This window comes from Oncorhynchus clarkii, chromosome 8 (assembly GCF_045791955.1).
Source record: "Oncorhynchus clarkii lewisi isolate Uvic-CL-2024 chromosome 8, UVic_Ocla_1.0, whole genome shotgun sequence".
NCBI lineage: Eukaryota > Metazoa > Chordata > Actinopteri > Salmoniformes > Salmonidae > Oncorhynchus > Oncorhynchus clarkii.
Genome location: NC_092154.1, coordinates 28,036,177 through 28,052,250, shown reverse-complemented (window position 1 = coordinate 28,052,250; position 16,074 = coordinate 28,036,177). Strand labels below are relative to the sequence as shown.

General features: G+C 42.8%; 1 protein-coding gene across 5 annotated transcripts in view; it reads right to left on the bottom strand.

Annotated features, from left to right (window-relative positions):
• Positions 1 to 16,074, bottom strand: part of LOC139415225 (protein phosphatase 1, regulatory subunit 13Bb) — an 87,738-nt gene that overhangs the window by 27,809 nt on the left and 43,855 nt on the right. For 4 of the 5 annotated variants that reach the window (XM_071163137.1, XM_071163139.1, XM_071163138.1 and 1 more), the window contains exon 6: positions 7,690 to 7,791. In XM_071163137.1, the coding sequence (XP_071019238.1) occupies positions 7,690 to 7,791 (102 nt within the window). Of the gene's footprint in view, positions 1 to 7,689; positions 7,792 to 13,130; positions 13,205 to 16,074 lie in introns of those variants that run through there. The other variant, XM_071163141.1, reaches the window with a different exon arrangement.

The following is a 16,074-nucleotide window of genomic DNA, read 5'->3' as shown; positions in this document are numbered from 1 at the left end:
GGAGAAAAGGGGGACAGGGAAGGAGAAAAGGGGGACAGGAAAGGAGAAAAGGGGGACAGGGAAAGAGAAAAGGGGGACAGAGAAGGAGAAAAGGGGGACAGGGAAGGAGAAAAGAGGGACAGGGAAGGAGAAAAGGGGACAGGGAAGGAGAAAAGGGGACAGAGAAGGAGACAAGAAAGCAAGAGGGGGAGATGGAAAGGGATGGAGAGGGGGGAGAGAGTGATTAGAAATGGTCAACGGTCTTCAACCTGATGCATAGCGAACACATTTGAAGGTCTGAACATCATCTGCATGCATGGACAACACAGCAATCTGTAACAGCATGTGACATTCGTGGTTTAAGCCCATGTTTCACTTCATACATACACTCCTCAGGTCACAAACGCACACACCTGTGTTGCACACTTTGATCACACATTGCTGGCAGGAAAGCACACACACGACAGTCCTCACAAGACCCTGATATACAGATGAACTTCCATCTAATAGCTAAAAGTACACATCTATTCATCATTAATAATATAAACTGCTGTCCATATAAGAAATACATTAGCGACTGGGTCTGAACTCTGAAGGAGGAAAGGAAAAGGAGGAGGGATGACTTCATCTCTCTCGGAGTTTCTCAACTGTGTGTTGCTCTAATTCAAGTTCCAAGAGAGGAGATGACAGGCCGATGTTTCCAAATGACTGCAGGGTTTCAAGTAGACCTACTTTTTAAAATAAAATCACTTCTCTGCCATTTGGCAGACAGAGGTTCCCTGCACGGCCAAATCGGTCAATCATGATGACGACCTAGTTTGTAGTCGAAACATTGTCCTTGTCTTAAAGACCTTGGGAACATCATACCAGTGTGAGGATTTATAGTTTTGTTCTACGTTACCCTTTCAGATCCAGCACCTGGGAAACCGTTTTATTATTATGGGTGTGTACAGAAATATAGACTGCCTACATATCTCTTCATCAATGCTTTCCTCTAATAAGAAGCCAAATCTACTAACAAGGTAAAGACTCTATACAGATGTTATAGCATTGGCTAAGCTAGCTTGAAGCTATTCCACAATGCTGGCTAGCAAGCCGCTGAGGCGAGCACTACAGGTAGCCAAATAGCTGGTGAATTATAGCGAATGTGGACCCACTCAAGACCAACAGAGAAATGCCTCGAATGTCCTTCAGTGGAGGTAGGGTGAATTTGGCTGGCTGGACCACAAATGCAAATGGATAAAATGAGAAAAAGAAAATGACAACCGCAAGAATGCACACACAAAACCCTGCCTCACTCTCCACATAATGGGATTCAGCACCATGTCTCTGCAATGGACAGCATTAATCATGTGCGCACGCACGCGCACACACACACGGACACGCACAGGCCAGCAGCATGGCATTGCAGAACGCATGCTCCCTAGTCCCTACTGAATCCAGAAGTGTTTGGATGTGTTCCAAATGACCCCGTATTCCTTAAAGTGCACTACTTTTTTAAAAGGGCAAAAAATGAATAAATATGGTCACATACCCAACACTAACTGCTAGACTACATGCCGCCCTAATGTGCACTACATAGGGAATAGGGGTCCATTTAGGATGCAGCCCTTGACTGGCTAAGTGAATAGAAGCTATAAAATGGCCAGAGCAGCAGTGGCCTCACTGACACCCAACTAATCAGCCCCATGACTCAGATGACTGAACAGTTTGAACAACTTTTGCAACTAACATTTCTAACGTCTTCCCAATGATATTTCACAAGATATAGGCTTAGCTAAACATGTGATTATCGAGGTCATGACATTGAAATATTGGCATACATTTTTTTTATTTCCAGTCATAAAAAGTGCCATTGAAAATTAGAAATGAATGTAATTTTTCTGTGTTGTGCAACATTTTCCGTGAGACTACTGACTACTGCCAAAAACACTGAAATAATACCTGAAAACTGAAGAGATTCTACATTGACGTTGATATTTGTTGAATCAGGAGTTTAAATGCTGGGCTATAACAAAAGCATGTGACCCTTTGCTTCCCTGAAAGCCTGACGTCTTCTGACATCGGCCGTCTTCTTATGGATGGAAAATGGGCACCATCAAATTCAAGTCTGGACCTCAAAGCATGGGTTGGACATGGTTGAGGGAACAGAAACGAAAAACAAAAAATAACATTTGAGGAACAGAAGCAGAAGCGGGAAATAAAGTGATCGACAGTGAAAGTATTCGCACCTCTTGACTTATTCCCTCAAAAATGTTGTTCCAGCCTGAATAAAAAAATGTATTAAATGAATTTCTCCCCCACTACACACTGCCCATAATGACAAATTGAAAACACGTTTTTAGAAACATTTGCTAATTTATTGAAAATGAAATACAAAAATCGAATTTACATAAGAATTCACATCCCTGAGTCAATACTTTGTAGGAGGACCTTAGACAGCTGTAAGTCTTTAAGAGCTTTCCACACCTGGATTGTGCAACATTTGACAAATTATTATTTTCCAAATACTTAAAGCTCTATCGATTTTGTTGTTGATCATTGCTAGACAACCATTTTCAAGTCTTGCCATAGTTTTGACTTAAATCTAACTCAAGCACTCAGGAACATTCAGTCTTCTTGGTAAGCAACTCCAGTGTAGATTTGGCTTTGTATTTTAGTTACGGTCCTGCTGAAAGGTGAATTTAACTCCCAGTGTTTGGTGGAAAGCAGACTAAACCAGGTTTTCCTCTAGGATTTTGCCTGTGCTTAGCTCCAATACGTTTCTTTTTTTTTATCCTGAAAAACTCCCCAGTCCTTAACGATTAAAAGCATACCCATAACATGATACAGCCACCACTATGCTTGAAAATATGGAGAGTGATACTCAGTAATGTGTTGTATTGGATTTGCCCTCAACATAACACTTTGTATTCTGGACAAAAAGTGAATTGCGTTGCCATAATTTTTTGCAGTGTTACTTTAGTGCCATTTTGCCAACAGGATTCCTTGTTTTCACTGTCAATAAGGTTACTATTATGGAGTAACTACAATATTCTTGATCCATCCTCAGTCATTCAACTTTGTAACTGTTTAAAAGTCACCATTGGCCTCATTGTGAAATCACTGTGCAGTTTCCTTTCTCTCTGACAACTGAGTTAGGTATGTTTTAAAATGTCACATGAACAAGAACAGTGAAATGCTGCAGAAATGTTTTGGTACCTTTCCCCAGACATGTGCATCGACAAAATCCTGTCTTGGAGTTCTACAGACAATTCATTCCACCTCATGGCTTGGTTTTTGCTCTGACATGCGCTGTCAACTGTGGGACCTTATATAGGCAGGTGTGTGCCTTTCCAAATCATGTCCAATCAATTGAATTTACCACAGGTGGACTCCAATCAAGTTGGAGAAACATCTTGAGGCTGATCAATGGAAACAGGATGCACCTGAGCTCAATTTGGAGTGTCATAGCAAAGGGTTCGAATACTTACGTAAATAAGGTATGTTTAAACACTTAAATACATTTATCAAAATTTCTAAAAAACTATTTTTTCCTTGTCATTATGGGGTATTGTGTGTAGATTGAGGGAAAAAAACTATAAAGCTATAACCTAACAAAATGTGGAAAAAGCCAAGGGGTTTGAATACTTTCCGAATGCACTGTACACAGTGCTCTTTCCATGACAGTCTGACCAGGTGAATCCTGGTGAAAGCTATGTTCCCTTATTGATGTCACTTGTTAAATCCACTTCAATCCGTGTAGATGGGGAGGAAGCAGGTTAAAGAATGATTTTTAAGCCTGGAGACAATTGAGACAGATTGTGTAAGCATGCCACTCAGAGTGTGAATGGGCAAGACAACATATTTAAGTGCCTTTGAACGGGGTATGGAAGTAGGTGCCAGGCGCACCAATTTGAGTGTGTCAAGAACTACAATGCTGCTGGATTTTTCACGCTAAACAGTTTCCCATGTGTATCAAGAACGGTCCACCACCCAAAGGACATCCAGACCACTGTGGGAAGCATTGCAGTCAACATGGGCCAGCATCCCTGTGGACCGCTTCCGACACCTTGTAGAGTCCATGCGGCGACGAATTGAGGCTGTTCCGAGGGCAAAAGAGGGGTGTACAACTCAATATTAGGAAGGCGTTTCTAATGTTTGCTATACTCAGTGTACAAGTCATACACTATATACAGAAAAGTATGTGGACACCCCTTCAAATTAGTGGATTCAGCTATTTCAGCCACACCGGTTGCTGACAGGTGTATAAAACCGAGCACACCGCCATGCAATCTCCATACACAAACATTGGCAGTAGAATGGCCTTCCTGAATAGCTCAGTGACTTTCAACGTGGCACAGTCATAGGATGCCACCTTTCCAACAAGTCAGTTCGTCAAATGTCTGCCCTGCTAAAGCGGCCCCGGTCAACTCTAAGTGCTCTTATTGTGAAGTGGAAACATCTAGGAGCAACAGAGGCTCAGCCACAAAGTGGTAGGCCTCACAAGCTCACAGAGCAGTACCGCAGTGTGCTGAAGTGCGTAGCACATCTGTCCTCGATTGCAACACTCACTACTGAGTTCCAAACTGCCTCTGGAGGCAACTTCAACACAAGAACTGTTCATGATATCAGTTTCCATGGCAGAACAGCCACACACAAGCTGATCACCATGCGCAATGCCAAGCGTCGGCTGGAGTGGTTTAAAGCTCACTGCCATTGGACTCTGGAGCAGTTAAAACGTGTTTTCTGGAGTGATGAATCACGCTTCACCATCTGGCAGTTCAATGGACAAATCTGAGTTTGGCGGATGCCAGGAGAATGCAACCTACCCCAATGCGTAGGTCCAACTAACGTTGGGTGGAGAAGGAATAATGGTCTTGGGCTGTTTTTCATGGTTCGTGCTGGGCTCCTTAGTTCCAGTGAGGGGAAATTATACGCTACAGCATACAATGACATTCTAGACGATTCTGTGCTCCAACTTCGTGGCAACAGTTTGGGGAAGACGCTTTCCTGTTTCAGCATGACAATGCCCCCGTGCACAAAGTGAGGTCCATAGAGAAATGGTTGGTCGAGATTGGTGTGGAAGAACTTGAATGGCCTGCACAGAGCCGACCTCAAGACCATAGAACAACTTTGGGATGAATTGGAACGCCGACTGCGAGCCAGGCCTAATTGATATGCCCTTGAGAAAGGCACTTAACCCTAATTGTTCCAGGGTTGCCGTTAATAATGGCAGACCCTGGCCTTGACCTCACTCACCGAGGCGGTCTCAGGGAGAGCGGAATATGCAAAAAAACACATTTTCAATGCCCACATGTATTAATACACACTTGTACGTGTGATATAGATCAAATAAGCACCCACCAAATTATTATAACACTAAAATAAAGTGCAATATGCATGTGAAATCAATGTGACTCAGAAATTATAGGCCTATGCTATAATGTTTTCTTACATTGAGAAATATATGCGCACTTGTGTTAACTCTCAAAGGGGGCGTGTCTGTAGCACAGTGCTTCTCATTTCCCATTCCGGGGTAAAGTGATGGGCTGTCACTGTGTAGAAGCTCTCTGAAGCCCTGGAGGTCCATCCATCTGTAGTAGATGGCCAATTCATTGACAACTTTGTGTACTACCTGTTTGCTTAAATGAGTGCCAGAGGACGAAGTTTGTAACATGGCTCAAGCACCTTTCACGAGGTGCTGAAACCCCCTATTCTTCTCAACCACTGAGAATAGGGACATATCTGTAGATATAGACATACCTATCGTTGATGCAATTTCTTTGGTCCAGTCAGAATCCTCTGTGAAGGGCTGCCGCTTGAATGGAGAGGGGAAACGAAGTCGTTATTGTTTTTTTTTGCGTTTCCGTCTTGCTCCGGTGGTAGGAATACTTGGGTGATGTCGGTGTAAATGTGAAAACATGTTTGAAGTGTTGGCAGCTGCATAGGCTATTCTCGTTGAGCAGTAGCGACATACTCTAAGGTCTATCGCCGTTGTAATCTACTGGGAAGTAAACATTTAAACGATGTAGAATCCTCCTGGTTTATCGATCCCACCACTCGCCATTGTACAGAACTACTTCCCGGCTGCGGATGTAATCAAAATTCTAATCTTAATTGGCTAATTTCAAACTGTCCTTTTGTGAGAAAAGGACAGTTTGAAATTAGCCAATTAAGATTAGAATTTTGATTACATCCGGACAGGTTCTAGTTATTTTTAATGGAATAGCCTGAAAGGTTTTTTCAGCTGATTTACTAAAGAGGCATACAACGCAGCATCGGCACAGTGTTTTGTGTGTTTTTTTAAATACCGGTATTCATTCGGATTTACAGTGCCAAACGCACTGAGGTCGCAGCACCAAACAGTTCCGTAAAAATGTGTACCGTTGCACCCCAAAAACACTTTGAAAATGTTCTAGATCATTCATTGATATCTATTAATTAAAATGATATGTAATTGGATTCTATAAATTGTGTTAACATCAGGAAATCTGATGTGAAACCTGCCCCGTACATTGCACTCTGTATGAAAATCCCTTAGGAATGCATCACGTCCAGAAAAGAGGTACAGGTAACCCATTTTCACAAAATGCCTTCATAATGAGAAAAAGCTAGAAAAAGGTCTAAAAAAGAATGCTTAGCTATTGCTGATTTAACCATAGGATCATAGAAATGTATAGAGATCACAACGTTGTATCTGTCCCATTATGGAGTCTGACTTCACAGGCACCACCATTTTGAAGAGGTCAATTTCCTTCTTCTACTACTTCTATGAGTTAGTAAAAAAACTTAAAGGGTACATACTGCCACCTGGAGTATGTTATTTGAACCAGAAAAAGTCAAGGTTGGCGATTTACTGCCACCTACAGTTATGGAATATTCGATCACGAGTATGATTGACTAATCACTCATGATGACCTGCAGAGAATTATGTGAATCTTCCTTAACCCATAGGTAGTCCCACCCGGTTGACTACTTCAAAATGGTTAAAGTCCTCAATGGCGCAACCCATGCTAAAACAGGCTTTTGGGCACAAGCGTCCTCTATAACATAAGGTACACATTTTCCAATATGGCTGCCAGCTAAATATTGCTATGCAACAGACTACAAGTGACAACTATAAAACCAATACACTACTAGATTTTAATCTCTTGAACTTGTATCATTTCCCAGTATGACCAATTTCCCTAAAACAAGTAGCCTATATAGTTCTACCATTTGTAACATTGTTGTTTCAATGATGAGTCTACGTAAACCATTAGCTATGGACGGCAAAATGTTTAGATGAGATCCACCCAATAGAATGTTCCATTGTTGTTTAATAGTCATTTTCAATGAGCATGTGAACATTACAACTTGTCTCAACACTCCTTAAATCAGTCTGCAAACATTCTATTGCATAAACTCCCATACAACAAGATACATAAACGTGTAAAAAAACCATAGAAAGCACATTTTCTGGAGAGGGTATCATATCTATTTGATCAGGATCTTGTGGGGAACAATTTATTACCATCAAACCACCCCAAAGTGGGCAAATCTCTAATCAAGGACAGATTTAGACCTGGAACACCAGGTGGGTGCAATTAATTATCAGGAAAAACCAGCAGCACTCTGGATCTCCAGACTGGGATTTGAATACCCCTGGAATACAGTAGCTCTGACCCTCTTATAAGGCTTTTCTTCCAGTAAAGAAAATGATGTCTACACAAACACACAATAGGTTACCTTGGCAACAAGCATCTGTTGCTGGGCCTCGATCTGCTGCTGTTGCCGTGTGGCCATCTCCTGCAGCTCAGAGAGCGTGAGCTCCACGCGGGGGTTCCCCACCTACACACAGAGAGTGAGAGGGAAAAAGAGACCATAGAAAGTGAGAGGGGGAGAGAGAGAGAGCGATTGAGAAAGGGAGAAAAAAGAGGGCGAGAAAGAGAGAAGGGAGTGGCAGAGAGAGAAGGAAGGGATAGGTGGAGAGAGAGAGCAGAAGGGAGTGGTAGAGAACGAGAGAGAGGGAGAGAAAAGGAGTGGTGGGAGAGAGAGATAAGGGAAAGAGAAGAAAAAAAGGGAGAGAGACATTAGTAGGGATGTTCTGATGTGTTATCCATTTGTTTATCTCCTCAGCCCTGAAGAGGAATTCTGCATCCCAAATGGCACCCTTTCCCCTATAGCCCAGGGATCTAGTCAAAAGTAGTGCACTATAGGGATTAGGGTGTCATTTGGAATGAAGCCGAAGAGCCAGAGCACATTGGCTCAGCCAGAAAAAGAAAATGAGCTACAGCGGTCAGCAGCAGACCCATAATCTAGATAGAAAAAACCCCACACTAACTGAGGGGAGGACAATCAAAGCATAGAGATCGCCCAGTGCTGGGATGGTCATTACTTCAGTAGTGGGTGTCCACAGTATAGCCTACAAACAATTAGCCCAGGGCAGCTTTTGCACAGAAGTTTGTTTTGGGACACTGCAAAATATTGCCGGTGGGTATATCTATTTATTAATTATATTTATTTACATCCATCTATCCATTCATTTAATCTATTTACTCATTAAACATTTTTTACAGTTCAATGCAGGTTATATAATAGATGTGGTCCTGTGTGGCTCAGTTAGTAGAGAATGGCGCTTGCAACTCCATGATTGCGAGTTTGGTTCCCACTGGCGCCATCCATATGAAAACGTATGCACAAACTACTGTAAGTATATATATTGCTAAATGGCATGTTGTAGATCGGGGTTCCCCAACTGGCAGCCCGTGGGCCAAATTTGGCCTGCGGGTGATTATATTTAAATTGTTAGACATTAAAGACTAAAAACACCAGCAAATCAGCTCCAAGTTATTTTGATTTTGGAAATCTGTTCCAAAGTATTCCCACACATATTAGAGCGATATACACTACATGACCAAAAGTATCGTCGAACATCTGCTCGTCGAACATTTAATTCCAAAATCATGGGCATTAATATGGAGTTGGTCCCCCCCTTTGCTGCTATAAAAGCCTCCACTCTTTTGTGAAGGCTTTCCACTAGATGTTGGAACATTGCTGCAGGGACCTGCTACCATTCAGCCACAAGAGCATTAGAGGCCAGGCACTGATGTTGGGCGATTAGGCCTGGCTGGTAGTCTGCGTTCCAATTCATCCCAAAGGTGTTTGATGGGGTTGAGGTCGAGGCTCTGTGCAGGCCGGTCAAGGTCTTCCACACCGATCTCGACGAACCATTTCTGTATGGATCTTGCTTTTTGCACGTGAGAAACAGGAAATGTTGAAACGGGAAAGGGCCTGCCCAAAACTGTTGACAAAGTTGGAAGCACAGAATCGTCTAAAAAGTAATTTTATGTCGCGTTAACATTTCCCTTCAATTAAACTAAGGGGCCTAGCCTTAATCATGAAAAACAGCCACAGACCATTAGTCCTCCACCAAACTTTACAGTTGCCACTATGCATTGGGGCATGTAGCGTTCTCCTGACATCCGCCAAACTCGGATTTGTCCGTCAGACTGCCAGATGGAGAACCGTGATCCATCACTTCAGAGAATGTTTCCACTGCTCCAGAATCCAAAGGCGGCGAGCTTTACAATGCTTCGCATTGTGCATGGTGATCTTAGGCTTGTGTGCAACTGCTCGGCCTTGGAAAGCATTTCATGAAGCTCCCGACGAACAAAAATTTGACGACCTGACTTGTTGGACAGGTGGCATCCTATGACGGTGCCGCGTTGAAAGTCACTGAGCACTTCAGTAAGGCCATTCTACTGGCAATGTTTGTCTATGGAGATTGCATGGCTGTTTGCTCGAATTTATATACCTGTCACCAACGGGTATGCTTGAAATAGCCAAATCCACTAAATTTGAAGGGGTGTCCACATACTTTGCATATATAGTGTATGTGATTGCATACAAATATAAGTAAGGTATGAAATTATTATGTTTTCAATCTAATTTTATTTATCACATGCTTTGCAAACAACAAGTGTAGACTAAGAGTGAAATGCTTACTTACGGCCCTTCCCAACAATACAGAGAGCAAGAAAATAGGGAAATAATAAGTAAAACGTCTAATAATTAATACACAATGAATTACAATAACTTGGCTATATACACGGGGTACCAGTCAAATATTACATCTGTTTGGGCTTCTTGGGGTCAATTTGCAATCAACAAATTATGTTCCAGCCCCCTAACCATCCACTCATGAAATAAAAATCTTCCTTATTTTAGTCTGATGCAGCCATACTCAACAGGAGCACCGCGGTCCGGATCTTGACCGGGGTCAATACGGACTGCCGCAAACGACTTGACTCAATTTATCAGCCGGGTGAATCACAGCTGTGATAGCAACAGTATCAGTCTCTTTACACAGGCGCCTCTCAGTTCCTATCACAACATCACGAAGGGCAGCGGCAGGGTCGCTATGGCAATGGGGCACTGGGAGGGGCACGGACAAGGATAATTGGATTAAGCACATGTTCCCAAAGGCCGGAACTCGGGGGGAAAAAATCATTTGTGTTCTCCGACTGTGTCCTGGAGGAACAGAGCCTCTATCGGTTCAGAGGTCAAGTCAAACCTTCTTCTCATCCCTCGAGTCCCGACTTCAAACCAGCCGGGTTGTGGAAACAAATACCTTTCTTGAAGTCCAATGGCCATAGGTGGGTAACACAAACACACCTAAAGCTGCATACACAAGGATGATGTAAACTGTGTTTAGACAGTAATGCATTCTCTTCAAAGCACATAGCTGAACTAGGGAAAACTTTATTGAAAGAGCATATCTACCTCCAAAGGTGTTGCCTGGCTTCGGTAGAGCCTCAGAGCCATAAGCAATATTGAAATGGCAAAGAACCCCTAGCCAGGGCCTATGGAAAGTGTATTGAAAAGGGGGAGACTAAATGTCATGGTTGTCTTACACACATCAAACAGCACAGATATGAAGGAAAATGTGGAAATCAAGACAACTGTGTGTCGTTGTCTACTTTGTTCTGGTCTTCTGAAAATGGTGTGCAAGCTTCACAGACCCTTACCAAATCTGGGGCCGTGTGTATCAAGCTTTTCAGAATAGGATTGCTGACCTAGGATCAGGTCGACCTCTGCCCATATAATCTTATTTGTTGGCAAAACACAACTCAACTTCACGCTCCTACTCTGAGACTCTTGATACAAAAGGCCACAGGTCCTTTGAAAAAAAGAAAAAAGACAATGGTAAAAAGGGTTACAGTGACCAAGGACAATGTTGAGTTCCGTTTGGCTACACAGATTAGAAGGGGGGGCGTCAGGAGGGGAAAGACAGATCCTACAAAAGAAAATGTCATTCTGCCACTTTCTTAAGTGGTAGGACTGGAAAAAGAACTTGCCAATCTATATAAGGCATCATAATAAGTACAAGCTCTGGCTAAAACCAATCCAGGTCTGTTCACTATGCTCCTTTCATAATTCAATTATAAATTAGTCCACATGGAAAACTAAAGGCATAGAAACCATAAATAACTTTAATAGGACATTTAAAAAAACAAACATGACAGAATTAAAAAAACTAAAACATTTTGGACTGACCAATGTAGAACTTAACTTCAAAGTTACACATAACAAAATGTTTGTGTGTGTGCCTGTGTCCCGTTAACGCTCTGGGATTACCCAGTAAAAAATTGGGAATGGCTCAGAGACCACAATGTCACTGGACGGTTACCAATTGCTTTATTAGATTAAAATGGAGGGTCCACCCACTGGAAATCCTTCTGAAAAAGCCGGACTAGAGAAAGCTAAATTTGGGTAATCCCATGGTAACAGAATTAATGCTGAGAATCAAATATTGCGCTTTAAAATGTATACCAAACAAAAACCATTGATTTCAAAGTTTAGTTTAACAAACCATATGCACAAGGACTACTTTCATAAATTTCCACAGCAAATTTTACAAAAACGAATTTTCAGGAAGTACTGTGCAGATACAATGTTAGGTAACAGAATTAAACTTAGGAACATTTTACCTTTTATTCTGTTACCGAACTTAGCATCTGCCCAATTTTTCTAGTAAATACATTTTTTTAAATGGATTTACTGTGTAAATTATTCAAAGTAGTCATTGTGCATAGGAATGTATAGCTTGTTAAACTTTGAAATCAAGGTTTTTTGTTTGGCATACATTTAAGTAAAACATCAGTCTCTGCGTAATTCCGTTACTGTGGAATTGCCCATTTCTAATCCCAAGCAGACTCAACACACTGGCTACATCTCGATTATCCCTCCTTCCTCCCAAAGTTTGCACTTGTTAACTTCTCTTAACTGATTTAAGAGGAAATGACTGGTATAAGAAATATGGTGAAACTCCCCCCTAGCCCACACCACCAATCCAATGATTTTAGATTTGTGCTAAATAGTGAACGAGTATACATTTCAGGAGAAAATAGATACTATTGTGATGCATCCACTGTTGTGCCATTGCTCATTGTGCTGTCCGTCGTTGCCTGAAGAGTGGGGCAAGGCAAGGGAGCAAGGGAAGAGCTGAAATCATTGACTAGTAACGAGTTAGCAAGGCGGGAAAAAAACATGGAAAAGAGATGGGGGTTGATGTTTCGGGATATGCTAGCCAGCTGCCAAAAGCCCCCGTCTCTGTCCCACACACACACATCTCTGATTCCCTGTCCACATTTGGATTTCAGCACCAGGTTTCACAGAGCGACCAAGATCCACACAACAGTTTGACACAGCAATCCAAAACGACCTGCTTGTGCGATTCAAACTTTTGACAATTTCCTTGTCATCACAGTGCCACTTCTACCGACTATGTTTGTTCTCCTATTGCATTCCAATTACTGAATAAATCACATCACGATCATCAAATCGCCACATTTGACTTTTAATCTCTTTTTTGAGTGCAGACTCGCTTTCGTTTTGAGACAGGTAGAACAAGTTCAAACAGTTAGAAAAGCTCTCGTTGAGATATTGGGCTATTCGTCAATGTTGAAACAGTACACATCTGTAGATGCTTAACAAAGTGCGTAACATGTCAACTCTACGTTGGTTGTCTTTCAACCAGAACGTGTCTGTACTCCATCTACAAACTATCACTAGACTATCAACAGCTTTATTTCTGCAGAGTAGCTGTAGTATCTGTAAATATACTACAAATGCACACAGTCCCGAGTTGGCTGCGTGGTTCAGATGAAAGGTTGAGATCGCCTTACCTCCCAAGTATTTCCCCAGCTTCAGTGAGTGAATCCCGGGTGCGTGTATGTGTGGGCTCTGCCTCACAGACAGGGGGGATGGAGTGGACGATAGTAGAGGGTGATGAGACTGACTCAACTCAGGCAGGATGTGCCCCACACCACAGAAAGCCACTGGCACACAGAACCACGCTCCAGTGCATCCGGGCGACAGAGCCTCACTGATGAGGCCCACAGGAAAAATAAACACACACACACACAGACCACCGAAAAGGAGAGTGAGAGAATGTCTGGGTGAAATTGAGAGAAAGGAAGAGAGAGCGAGAGGGAGGGGGGCTGAGAGAAAGAGAAGGGGACCACCATGAGTATAGAGAGGACAGAAGAGAGAGAGAGAGGGAAAGCCATGTCTTACCCTCCCATTCTCTAAAGGGCATGTGTCCCCTGGGGATTATAGAGCTCCTCTCTCCCTGGGCCGAGTCACCCTTGTCTGTGTGTGTGTGTGTGTAGTTTCGCTGCTTGTGTGTAGGGGTGCTTGTGTAAGTGTTGAGTGTGAGAAAGTGTGCGCTTGCATGTGTGTTTGTGAGAGAGGGAGTAACTGTGTGTGCACGCGTGTTTGTGTTACACTTTTTCAGAGAGCATCCCACATGTGGGCTGAGCGGCGAAAAGCCCCTTGCTCGACCAGAGCCCCGCGGATAACCACAACACTGATCCTCTTAGGACCGTTATGTCATCATACTGCCCTAATCCTCCAAACTACACAGGAGAGTACTGCGCTTCCTTATACAGTCAAGGTTAACACATACAGGCTAGTGGGCAACATGCTATGGATCAGGGGTAATGTTTGTTTGGGGTTGTCAGTGGGGTGGGGGGGAACAGGAGGGAGATTTGAAGAGTTGCCCAACAATGGGATGCGATTATATGGCCAAACAAATAGGCTATAGAAGCATTTGTGTTAGGCTCTGCCTAAAGTAGGAGAATGTGCGCACACTATATTATTCTGTATAATGTGTGTGGATATTCACTCACACACACACACTTTGAGGGGGTAGGGGGAACTGATCCTAGATCTGTACTAGGTCTACAGTAAACATGTAGTTTGAGCGAGAGTCAGACTTGGTGGATTGTGTTCTGGCAGCCCCCTAGGGTTGTTTTCACTAGGGACCAAACGGAAGCAAATGGACTGAAACAGGGAGGGACCTAACTGAACTATCTGAAGAAACACTCATAAAACGTTTTGCCATGGTTTGCACTAATAAATACAACCCAGGGGACACCCACCTGAGAAGGAGACGCGCTCTGCCGGCGAGCAAGCATTAGCCCTGTCTGGCTAATCAGCTCCTTAGCCGACAGTCCACCTTCCCTAGCTAAAACACAACACTGCTCCCTGTGGTATACACACACCGACATGCTCGCACATCCATGAACATCCACATGCATGTGCACACGCAAACACATCTGGATCATGAATAGTAGGAGAAAGTAAGCCAAAGGGACCAGATGAGGCAATGTGGTGTGTCGCGATGCGGTCATCACAAGAGTATACAAACAAATAAATAAATAACTCCATCTTGTGCCGCAATGGTTTTTTCTCGCCCCCCCTTAAGGTTAAATTAGTTCCGCTTCCTCAAGCACAGCTCTCCCCATTCTGGAATCTGGGACAGATGGTTAGGGAGTGAGGGGGCATGCCAGAGGCTGCTGTTATCATGGAGCCATTCTCTAACAAATGCATGCATGCACACTAGTGGTGCGCGGGTCAGCTGTTTGATCACCCGCACCCAATTGCTAATAAACCATCTGCAACTGCCGACTGACTACATGTTATAGTGATCATTTGAGGCCCTCACCAAACTTTAACCCGATAATATAGAAAGTGCGCTGTAGGCTACAGTCAGATGGCAGATTTTTTTTTTAATATTTTTTTTTACAGGGGGTGCAGGATTTTTCAGGGGCTGATTTACATACATCGAGTATACCAAACATCGTGGACACCTTCCTAACATTGAGTTGCATATTCACTTTTTCTGCCTGTTCCCAAAAGTATTTGGTGATTGGCGGGTTGGCTATTTGGCGAGCAAACAGCTCGGCCCTAAAGTGTAGACTTAGGCACTAATGCCAGATGGCATTAAATACCGAAATAAAATAAACTCAATGTAGCCCTATAGATATAAATTGCATAAGAATGATAAATCCATAAAAGGTATTGTTTTCTTTATTTAACCCACCCTTCTCCCATCTCTACAGAGGAACTTTGGAGCTCTGTCAGAGTGGCCATCGGATTCTTGGTCAGCTCCATGATTGCTTGGTGATTCTTGGTGGTTCCAAACTTCTTCCATTTAAGAATGGAGGCCACTGTGTTCTTGGGGACCTTCAATGCTGAAGACATATTTTGGTACCCTTCCCCAGACCTGTGCCTCAACACAATCCTGTCGTCTCGGAGCTATACAGACAATTCTTTGACCTCATGGCTTGGTTTATGCTCTGACATGCAATGTCAACTGTGGGACAGGTGTGTGCCTTTCCAAATCATATCCAAACAACTTAATTACCACAGGTGGCCTCCAATCAAGTTGAAGAAACAGCTCAAGGATGATCAATGGAAACAGGATGCACCTGACCAAAATGTTGAGTCTCATAGCAAAGGGTCTGAATACTTATGTAAATACATTTTTTTTAACCTGTTTTTGCCATGTCAATATGGGGTATTGTGTGGAGATTGTTGAGGAATATTTTATTTAATCCATTTTAGAATAAGACTGTAAAGTCACAAAATGTGGAAAAGGGGAAGGGGTCTGAATACTTTCCGAATGACCTGTATGTTTTAGGAATATAAAAAGGTACTTTAAATATTATTTTTCAACATGATTTTACTCAGGCAAAAACTACTGAATGAGCTCAAAAACATGCTATGATGTATTGATTTTGATGACTGGGGTGAACATTTTTGTCCTGGCTAGCTATATAGAGT